Source organism: Amphibalanus amphitrite, unplaced genomic scaffold (genome assembly GCF_019059575.1).
Source record: "Amphibalanus amphitrite isolate SeventyFive unplaced genomic scaffold, NRLGWU_Aamphi_draft 000230F_arrow, whole genome shotgun sequence".
Lineage (NCBI taxonomy): Eukaryota > Metazoa > Arthropoda > Thecostraca > Balanomorpha > Balanidae > Amphibalanus > Amphibalanus amphitrite.
In genome coordinates this window covers 90,806-102,253 of record NW_024881725.1, presented here as the reverse complement: position 1 = coordinate 102,253, position 11,448 = coordinate 90,806, and the positions used below count along the sequence as shown (strand labels likewise).

Below are 11,448 nucleotides of genomic sequence, written 5' to 3'. Positions count from 1 at the left end.
ACTAAAGTGGTTTATACCAACCCATCTCGAGTCAATCTCTAAAATTGCTTTTCCGGCTTCTTGTCGACTTCTGACATCATTCAGATTTCAGACTATATGTATAGATTTAGACCATGGTGATCAACATAATGCGTCCGTCGGACGTACTTTTAATCGCTTTATTTTCTCGCTATTACGGTATTTTTCATCCCGGCTCACTAAAAAAAAGTTTAGTGTTCGGTGTTCAATCACGACACTGCTCTCTCAGCTCCTCAGTTTCTCGTCTTTTAATCTCGCCTTCTGTCACCTCGTCTTCGGCTTTATCACACCACCTACACATACTTACTTGCAGAAGTGGAGAATGACAGGCAGCATCGGCGAGTGGCGACCACAACACTTCCTCCTACAGCACCGTGGGCGGCCAAGTAAAGACTGGTACATTTCACCGATAATGGCTTGAACAGGAGGCAGCACACAAAGGTCAGACACTAGCAAACAACAGCAGAAAATCAGTTAGACATATGGGGCATTCCACGTCAAATCGAACAAAAATCGGCTGTTTTGCACCTTATCATCAGCGATTTCATTATAAATTTGTGAGCGAGTTCCTGTGTGGCCCCGGACATTACATTGATGTTTTTTGCACATTCTGACCACAGGTCTTCTAAATATAGGGCATCAAATTTTTACAAAATGTTGCATCTTTATATTTTTGAACGACCATAACTTTGTTTGTACTTGTTTGATTTGAATGAAATCAACCTTACTGTTTAGGTAATTTCTTAAGCATTTGTTTAGAATTGCACCTACTTAAATGTATGACCTTGAAATTTGCTTAACTCTGTTCTTAAGCACAATTATTGAAATAGCAAAAAACACGTCACCTTCGATTTGGCTCATTTTCATATATTTTATTGCCTACCATATTCTTAACAACCTGTGAAAAAATTAGAGTGGGCCATTCATAAGTTTTGAAGAAAATTGCACATATGCAAACGTATGTTAGCACGCGCAGTGGAGGGGGAAGAGCGAATTTCGCCCACCCCTCCTGTGTTTCGCCAATATCTCATAAGATTAATGCGAAATTAATTATGGCTACCTGTCAAGAATTGAATTGGACATCTCATCGTGCAAGCAATAAGAAAATCGGTTCACAACTGTTCTAGTAATAGCGGTGTAAAGTGAACATCCTGTCGCCGCAGCGACGCGGCGACTCGGCAGCCGGCGCCGACCGCTACGCGCCGCCTGAATTGTAGACTGTGCCGGGACGGAACGAAACGGTTCCGTCTTTACATCGCGCTCCCTACCGCTGATTACGTTCGATTCGCGTCAAATTTTGTGAGAAGACTAAGAAATGTGCAGGCAATCTTATGGTGAAAGAATTTTGAAAATCGGTTGGTAAACAATTGAAATATGAACGTGTAAACACAAAATTGTGATTGCTGCGTTTCCCGCATCGGCCGAGCCCGCCTCAGCCGGCGACATGTTACTCTTAGCAGGCCTCTAACTGCCATATTTATTATTGGATTAACTAGAAATTCCCCATTCATACTAAAAAATGTATGTTCTTTCGTAAAGTGAAGATCAAAAGACGTGAAGATATCGTTGCGTGATAATGTTTTCGTTGAATTTACTTCATGATGCATTTCCACACGGCTCAAAATTCACCGCAAAATACCGTTTGCCTGAGACACTTTTACTATGGAACGTGAATGCTTGACTACGATGACTATGCATTTCCATTCTCGCAGAGTCTGGGATATCACTAATCAGCAATCATTCATTTCAGAAAGTGTACACAAGCAAGCATGTCTTGACTCTGTCTTTCAAGGTCACGCGCGGTTGCGTGATGTTGATGCATGAAAACGGCGTTTGCCGCGAAAGTTATGAATGGCCCACTCCAATTTTTTCACAGATGGTTAGGAACATTGTGACGAACATAATATGTAAAAATTACCCAAATCGAAGGTGACGTGTTTTTTGCTATTTAAATTTTTCTGTTTTAATTCAAGGTCAAATGCATTTCAAGGTCACTTCAATTTAATTTTATAATTAAAAATCAAAGCCTTATCAATTGCCTATAAGACCCTGTTAATATCATTTTGATACCAGAAAAGGAACCAGAGTTATAGCCATTTAAAAAATTGATGTGTGGCATTTTTCGCTATATTCGATGACCTATATCTCAGCGATACGTTATCAAATTTCGAAAATATTATACGTAACTCAGTTTTGAACCATGCCCAGTCTGCCTACAAATTTTCAGAAAAATCGAAGGGGATGACGGATTTCGGTGTTTGATTTGACGTGGAATGCCCCATATGCGACATAACCATTTACTTTACTACATGGACAAGTAGAAAAAAGCTTGCCAGTCAGTCATTCCCGAGTGATCAGATATATGTATACCTGAGCCATGCTAAGAGAATGTTTTATCACTGAAGCAATCCGTCTCGGTATAAAAGAATAAATAGAATAGCGAAAAACTTGAATCTAGGCTGACATTCGGAGCCCTAGCGTTTTTACTTCGTGTACCAATGGCGCTCCCCGATTGACGTATGTAATGTACTTAAGTACATAGTTCAGTGAATAGACAGACGATAACAATCAAATAGCGTGGATGATAATATTGTCACTCCTAAGTGCTGCACCAGCTTCTATGGCATAGCAGAGACAGTAGGTACAAACGTCAACCACAACAAAATTGGTATAGGCCATATCAATCGGCAATATATGGCTCGTCGAAGACGTCACTGTAAATGTTAACAGATCCTGTCCATCGCAATGCGGTTTTAGCCACACGTAGCCCAGCTCCGTCTCAGGCGGTGAAATGCTCGTGCGTTGAAACGTCACGCGCCGCGCGGGCCGCCCGGCGTGACTCCTGGCCCTGCGCACGGCCCGACAGCTGTTGGCTAAGGTGACTTCGATACGGCTGAACAGACCAGCTCGCGCTGATGCTGTAATTCACGTCCACTCCGCCGGAGAAGCACGCGCCGTCGGCAGTACAAAAGCGGGTGGCAGCCGCTGGGAAGGCACCACTCCAGCAGCTGCAGTGTTCGCTGTGTCTGCTGACCAGGTGTCCCAGCTGCTCCGTGACCTGACCCGGTCAGGTGGCCCAGCTACTCCGTGACCTGACCCGGTCAGGTGGCCCAGCTACTCCGTGACCTGACCCCCTAAGAACTCGGCCCGGCGTCCGACAGCACGCTGTCCCCATGGCGCTCACCAGAGGCCTCTGGCTGGTGGCCGTCGTACCGGCGCTGCTGAGCCTGCACAGCGCTGTGCGGCCCAGCTCGGCCGCCACGCTGCTGGCGCCACCTGTCGGCGGGGCCGCCGCAGCCGAGTCTGCGGGGTCGCCGGTAGATGGCGGTCGGCGCGGTGACCCCAGCTCGGCCGTCGGTACGCCACTGTACGGAGTGACACCGCTGACGCTGCGGCGCGCCGAGAGGGCGGCCGACGGCGCCGTCCAGGGCCGCGGCTACAACGACAAAAAGTACAGCAGCAAGTACGGCGACAAGTACTACGGCGACAGCGGCCACGGCGGCAGCCACTACGGCAACGACGGCTACAAGGGCGGCAAGTATTACGACTCGGAGTACGGCCACCACGGCAACAAGTACGGCGCGAACGGCCACGGCAACAAGAAGGGCTACTACGGCGACCACGGCAACAGCCACCACGGCTACAAGGGCGGCAGCAAGTACTACGGAGACAACCACGACAAGTACCACGGCAACAAGGGCCACAAGTACGGCAACAAGGGCTACTACGACAAGGGCCACAAGAACAACGGCTACAAGAACATCCACCACAAGGAGGACTACCACGCCAAGAAGAAGTTCTACGACAACTACCACGACGACGGCTACCACAACAAGTACAGCGACCACCACGGATACTACGGCGGCGGTGACGGTAAAAAGTACCACGGCGGACACTACAAGAAGGGACACTACGACCAGAAGAAGGGTCACGACGGCTACTACAAGAACGGGCACGACTATGATAAGTACGGCGGCAGCAAGGGCAAGTACGGCCACGATAACCACAACGCATACAAGGGCAACCACGGCAAGTACCACAGCGACAAGTACAAGAAGGGCAGCCACCACGGCAGCAAGTACGGAGATGGATACGGGGGCGGATACGGCGGTGGACACGGTGGATACGGCGGTGGACACGGTGGATACGGCGGGGGACACGGTGGATACGGCGGTGGACACGGTGGTGGACACGGCGGATACGGCGGTGGATACGGTGGTGGATACCACTAAACCGCTGTAATGAAACGTGTACCAACAATTCATACGTGGTAATAATGGTGTGGCGAAAGGTAGTGTTGTTAATATTGCTATTTTTACATCATAATCTGTGACTACTTCTCTGTTTTGTATCGTTTCTTTTGATTTCATTCTATTTTAATTATTTCCCCTCTGTCTCCCTCTTTCTCTCCTTCTTTCTCTCCTTCTTTCTCTCTCTCTCTCTCTCTCTCTCTCTCTCTCTCTCTCTCTCTCTCTCTCTCTCTCTCTCTCTCTCTCTCTCTCTCTCTCTCTCTCTCTCTCTCTCTCTCTCTCTCTCTCTCTCTCTCTCTCTCTCTCTCTCTCTCTCTCTCTCTCTCTCTCTCTCTCTCTCTCTCTCTCTCTCCCTCCCCGCTATCCATTTTTCTTATCACGGTGATGGGTGTCGTGCCATTTTGAATCAGTGTTCGCAATTATTGTGCACACGTATACGTGCATGTTGTTGATTGCATATTAATAAACATACATATTAGTGGTATCCTGTTTCTGAACTATATAGTGCATATATACCCAAACCTACCTATTTCTAATGTATTAACCTGTTAACCGTCTAAATTTTGTGAGTTACATCAGTGCAAAGAACTGCGCCGCTCACGTCAGGGTGACTGATCATTTTCCACATTCCACTATGTATTCCGATGGTTTCTTATGTGCTGGACTTTTTTCCTCTCTTACCGAGATATTTATCGTAGTGCTTTTCAGTGCACATTATGCATACCCTGTTGCGGAGCGCTGAGTGCCTTTTGTCTGCTGGGCATGCTCCATATAACTCTGTCGGGTCTTGTTATGATCAATCGCAACCAGTCCCGGCCCCGACGTCTCTCCCGCCCTCGCTAATGGCCAGATAGGCTAGCTTCGATAGTCGATCCGGAAAGCTTTGGTTCACTCAGTTGAGTTCAGTGTACTTTGGTTTGTCGTCATACGGTCACATGTATGACTTTGAACAGTTTTCTCGTCATTGTGAAAAAATAAATAGATATGACTGAATAAAAATCAAGACATACACAAAAATAGAAAATGAATTTTCCGTACGACTTGTTTCTAATTACTCTTTGTTCCAACTATCAGTTATTTTCCATTCGCTATGAGACGGAAAGCAAACTGGCGTTTCAGTTGTCAAATTTTGTCAAACGTTTGTCGAAAACATACGTTCATAGACGGTTACGTGTCATCTCGAGACGGACTGGAACGATTTCCTTTAAATTCGGTACCCGGTTAGAGGCTGGCGTGTAGGCTGCCCTGCAAAAGTCAGATGGGAGTCAGTTGGCACGTGCGCACGTGCAGGGTGACGCTTCCAGATCTCAAGAACGGCTGGACCGATTGCGCTCAAATTTGGTACGCTGTAGCTGTAAACCGGTAAGTAGGGTGCCATGCACAAGTCAGTTGGAGGTATTCTCTCACACTAGCGCACAAACAGGGCTCACACTCGCGCTCGCTCATTTATCGCCCCAAAAAACGTCTTACTACTATGCTAGGCACACAGAGAAAATGTGAACATCTGCTGTACATATATCGCTTTAAAATTCTTACGATATTCGTTGCATTCATGCATACCGTCAGATTACAATAGGATACTTCATATTAATTAATTACTTCTGTTTTTTAATGTCTTACACACCTTAAAAAAAAAATATGAAGGCGTGTAAGACAGGTATAGTGACTGTCAAACACTTGTCCGTGACGGTTCTTGCGCCGTTTATACGACACGCTGCATATTACGGAGAAAAATACACTTATCAAAGACTTTCATCTTCAATGAAATGAAATAAATCGAGGAAATGACGAAACCAGCCGTGCCTAATTATGATATTGTTATTCCAGTCGAAAAATTGAAACTTTGTTTTGTTTGAGCAAGTCATTAAAAATAACCGCAGGCCGCAAAACCTAGCTCAGAAGATTTCATGAGACAGTTTTTTGAACACGGAACGAAAAACGCCACCCTTCTTTCATTCAATCTATTTCTGAGGTCATGTAGCGACTAAACTACGAACAAATTGGCATAGCTTTTAAGGGCGGTATACCTAATGGAGGGAAAAACTGGTCATCAAGTCTTAAAACCCTCACCCCGTTGGGGGGAGGGGGTATTTTGCCACCCCCCTGTGGTTTTTCCTGAATAGCAAGAAAACGGCGGCGCGCAGCGCCCCCAAATTTTCAGTAGCTTCCCGGGCATCAATTTGACACATTCACAAAGTCTTAGGTCACCTTAGGTCAGGAGTTATTGAGGTCAAACTGAGATCATGTTCGAGCAAAAATGAGCAAAAAACATAACGCTCACCAAATCTACAGTTATCAAGCAATTTCAAAGTTCTTTATATGGTCTAGTAAACAAAAAGCGGCGATACAAAACTGCTATCTCGGTTTTTCAAAACTTTGGGTTTTTGACACAAAAAAAATCAAAAAATTATTTTTTTTGAAAAACTTTAAAAAAATTCCGAATTTCAAAAAACCGGAATATATGTGATAGTCCCTGCGCTCTTCTATATACACACCAAATTTCAGATCGATATCTCGTTTTTTGGCCAAGTTATAGCGAAAAAACTGTTCAAGAATGATGACGTCAAATTTTTGAACTCAATTTTTAGCGATTCTAGACCACGTACGGCAAAACAAAGACCACTATTGAACTCCCCGTGACGAGCTGCATCGATTCGATACCCATTTTATGCAAAAATATCAACTTTGAAATTTGACCTAATTTGACCTGACCTTGATCTGACCTTGACCTGACCTTGACCAAAACGTGACCTAAGCTGGCCCCAAAGGCTGCCTGACCCACATAATCGCATTTGTCATGTAAAATGGACCATAAAACATGTATCAAACGACACTTTCATATTGTGACCCCCCAGTGACCTGACCTCTGTGACCTGACCTGGTATCAGTGACCTCAAATAGCAAAATATGTGTTTGAAGAACATTTCCCCATCGATGATTTTCAATGAAATGCATTTTACTCGATTTTACAACGCATTTCTTGAAATGCCTGTAAACGGTGAAAATTGGACCTTTGACCTGACCTGTGACGTCATCGGTTTGACCTAGGTCAATAAAATTGGGTCACAAGGTAGTTCCCTGATAGGGCTATCCAACACCGTTTGTCGCTTGTCGCTAGGTTGCGTGGTTCTCGAGATCTTAGGGGGGGGGCAAAATGCCCCCCCCCCCAAACGGGGCGCGTTGTTCGGCAGAGCCCAACGGGGCGCGGTTAATAAATTTGTCTTTAAAATTACTTTGAACGAGATTCTCAAATCTCCGTTCGTTTAGGTACCTGTTAGCCAGCAATGGTATATAAGTGTCAAATAGGACGAAAGATAACTGCGGGTGAAATGAAATGACCATGAAACTGATATCGGAATCCAGTGATTTGCCTGGATTCCGCTCTAAATATTTGCCTGGATTCTCTAAGTAATTGCCTGAAAGTAAGTTACATTTTTTAGTGAAATTTAAACAGCTGGACTAAAATTGCATATTGAAAACATCAAGTTAACTGCATCACCCGTGTAAGAAGGGGCATTTAATTTCCTTTCTTTTGTATGTAGGGTATTAGACTTTGGGCGCATTGGTATTTATTACATGTTATGCGTACAAACGATGCAGTTATACAACTGTTACTGTGTATATGTAGATACGTCATTGCGATTGAATAATGTCAAGACAATACACGAACCGGGATGCCTAAGTCTATGTGTTAAAAGACAGGTTCAAACATTCAAGTTTATTAACCCCAAGACATACATGATTGAAGGTAAACAAGATTCACAACACTCGACCACTATTTGATTAAAAACATCTACACAACGTTATACACGACACACGCAACAATATTTAGCGAGCTACATTTCGTACAAATAGCTCAAGTAACAAGAACTCTAAAGCTCTTAACGTCTAGTGGTATCCCCCACCGTATCCACCGCCGTATCCACCGTGTCCACCATCGTATCCCCCGCCGTATCCGCCGTGTCCACCGCCGTATCCGCCGTGTCCACCGCCGTATCCGCCCCCGTATCCATCTCCGTACTTGCTGCCGTGGTGGCTGCCCTTCTTGTACTTGTCACTGTGATACTTGCCGTGGTTGCCCTTGTACGCGTTGTGGTTATCGTGGCCGTACTTGCCCTTGCTGCCGCCGTACTTGTCGTAGTCGTGCCCGTTCTTGTAGTAGCCGTCGTGACCCTTCTTCTGGTCGTAGTGTCCCTTCTTGTAGTGTCCGCCGTGGTACTTTTTGCCGTCACCGCCGCCGTAGTATCCGTGATGGTCGCTGTACTTGTTGTGGTAGCCGTCGTCGTGGTAGTTGTCGTAGAACTTCTTCTTGGCGTGGTAGTCCTCCTTGTGGTGGATGTTCTTGTAGCCGTTGTTCTTGTGGCCCTTGTCGTAGTAGCCCTTGTTGCCGTACTTGTGGCCCTTGTTGCCGTGGTACTTGTCGTGGTTGTCTCCGTAGTACTTGCTGCCGCCCTTGTAGCCGTGGTGGCTGTTGCCGTGGTCGCCGTAGTAGCCCTTCTTGTTGCCGTGGCCGTTCGCGCCGTACTTGTTGCCGTGGTGACCGTACTCCGAGTCGTAGTACTTGCCGCCCTTGTAGCCGTCGTTGCCGTAGTGGCTGCCGCCGTGGCCGCTGTCGCCGTAGTACTTGTCGCCGTACTTGCTGCTGTACTTTTTGTCGTTGTAGCCGCGGCCCTGGACGGCACCGTCGGCCGCCCTCTCGGCGCGCCGCAGCGTCAGCGGCGTCTCTCCGTACAGCGGCGTGCTGACGTCCGAGCTGGGGTCACCGCGCCGACCGCCATCTACCGGCGACCCCGCAGACTCGGCTGCGGCGACTCCGCCGACAGATGGCGCCAGCAGCGTGGCGGCCGAGCTGGGCCGCACAGCGCTGTGCAGACTCAGCAGCGCTGGTACGACGGCCACCAGCCAGAGGCCTCTGGTGAGCGCCATGGGGACAGCCTGCTGTCGGACGCCGGGCCGAGCTCTTAGGGGGTCAGGTCACGGAGTAGCTGGGACACCTGACCGGGTCAGGTCACGGAGTAGCTGGAACACCTGGTCAACAGACACAGCGGACACTGCAGCTGCTGGATTGGTGCCTTCCCAGCGGCTGCCACCCGCTTTTGTACCGCCGGCGCGTGCCTCACTGCAGTGGCGTGGAAAGGATTGCGGCGCCGGATCGCTGGAGCACGCCTGTGCCCGGCCCGGGCCGACTGCGTGACGCTCTGGCCGACCATGCGTCACTGAGCTGCTGTCCATAGCGCGCCGACAGCGCATGATCTCGGAGTTGCGTTTCGCACGATACGTCACGCAGGAATGAAGGTGCAAACTCGTCAAATGAAGTCAAACGTATCGCTGACAAAATAGTTGCATAACATTGCGATGCATCGGAGCATGTCAAGTCTGAATGCTGACGAGCATCTTTATTGTTTTGCCCTGTAGTACGCTCTACGCACAGCCAGCCCACAGGACTTCTAAACTCTTCGGGCACTACTTGATGAGCCGCTTGAACAATGAACAGCCGATAAGGCACTCATCCATAACTTATGCATGCTTCAAAACAACAATTCTGAGAACTTAACCGTTCATTCATCATGTAAACTGTACTGCAATCTACATTACCACATCCAGCCAAAGCTCTGTACAGCCAGTTTAATCTATCGCTCTGAAGGAGCCTTCCGATAGTTTTGACTTATTGTGGGCCGCATGCGTGGATGAACTGAAGATATTTAAGGAACAAATAGGGCATACTTTATGGTCAGCCGCGCCGTGGTTTTCCCGTAAGCGATGAACCTTACAACCTATATAATTCATTCTGCAAAGGGAGAATAGCAAAAACCGGCTTAATAATAGTGATCAAAGCGATACACATGCCCATATTCAAGCATCAAGCGATGACAGTAGAACTGATAACGTAAAGCTTGCAACCTACAGATGTCATGTCATATGCAAATAAGTTGTTGCCTAGACAAAAAGGAGTTGCTTTTGAGTTGGTGCCAATAAGTTCGGACCAGCGTGCAACGTTCCATGAACTTGTTTCATTAATAATTCAAGCTTAGTAAAAATCGACCAGTGTTTTGACTAACGATGCTATAGTACATTTTTATGCATTTGCAGGTAATACTCTCGCATTTTCGTAATGTTATTTATATTCTCACTTTCCGATAAGAGAGCTATGCCGCAGTGAAATCTCAGGCACACATTAAAATCATTGCTACAAGCGCTTTCACTGAAAGCCCCGCCATTGCGTCGGCGCCTGCACTGCAGAAAAAGGCAGCGCCCGTTCAATGGATACTTAGCGCTGTGCCTGGCCGAACTCAGGGCTAAGAGCGAAACTCCATGAAGAGGCCATTACGGCCGGTTCGGCGTGGCGCCAGTAGGTGTAAGATCCGGTGAGATTTATAAATATCCTAGCGCTTAATATGAAACAGCTTTATGTCGAACAGCACTCGCATGACCTCCTGATAAAAAATGATCGTTTTTAGTGTTTGTTCCCGCTTAAGTAACGCAAGCAAAGAAGCTACTCGTCAAAATGTGAATGTACTGATGCCAAAGACTTGCCATTTTTAGCTGCTCTTATTTCAATATAGAGCTACACAATGTTCATTTATGCAGTAAGAACAACCTTCAATGATAGATTTATGAGGGTTTACACAGCCGAAGTGAGTCAACATCGTTCCAGAGAGAGCTTAGAGTGGAGACGGTAAAGGGAAGGAGAGAAGGTGCAGGTTATATCTGGCTACATCACTCGCAGCTAGCGAAATATGATACCTATCTCCCAGCATTCGTGAAACTTCCTACATTTTATTACTACATAGACTCATCTCGATAAATTTTTATATTCTTGTAATGATCATGACTATACCTATTTACCGGTATTTGGGCAGCATTGGACACCTGTCTGTGTTTGCTGTTCGCAGTGCTTCCATGGAGATAACAGGATTTTGTGTTAAATTAAATTACCGTAACCCACGCGTAACCGTCCTCGGCAATCGACCTGTCATTATTCCTCCGAAATGTGATTGATGTGTGCGAAACTCGCAAATCATTACTTTTGTTTTACTTGTTTCTGTAATCGTCCATTATTGCGACCCCTTAGGTGTCTTATTCCTATGTGTAGTGCTAAATAGTACTTAATTTTATCTTGAGCGTACAAGGCCATTCGCCCGGTGAAATTCAATTATCAAAAACACATCCAATCGTGCAT

General features: G+C 46.7%; 2 protein-coding genes across 2 annotated transcripts; one reads left to right on the top strand and one right to left on the bottom strand.

Moving 5' to 3' along the window:
- Positions 1-3,191: 3,191 nt before the first annotated feature.
- On the top strand, positions 3,192-5,122 carry LOC122385758 (TATA-binding protein-associated factor 2N-like). The gene is made up of 2 exons (XM_043374243.1): positions 3,192-4,096; positions 5,119-5,122. Exons 1-2 carry the CDS (start codon positions 3,192-3,194, stop codon positions 5,120-5,122), a joined length of 909 nt encoding a protein of 302 aa, XP_043230178.1.
- Positions 5,123-8,156: 3,034 nt separating this feature from the next.
- LOC122385773 (glycine-rich cell wall structural protein 1.8-like) lies at positions 8,157-9,194 on the bottom strand. The gene has a single exon (XM_043374262.1). The coding sequence runs from the start codon at positions 9,192-9,194 to the stop codon at positions 8,157-8,159; it is 1,038 nt and encodes a 345-aa protein (XP_043230197.1).
- Positions 9,195-11,448: the final 2,254 nt, after the last annotated feature.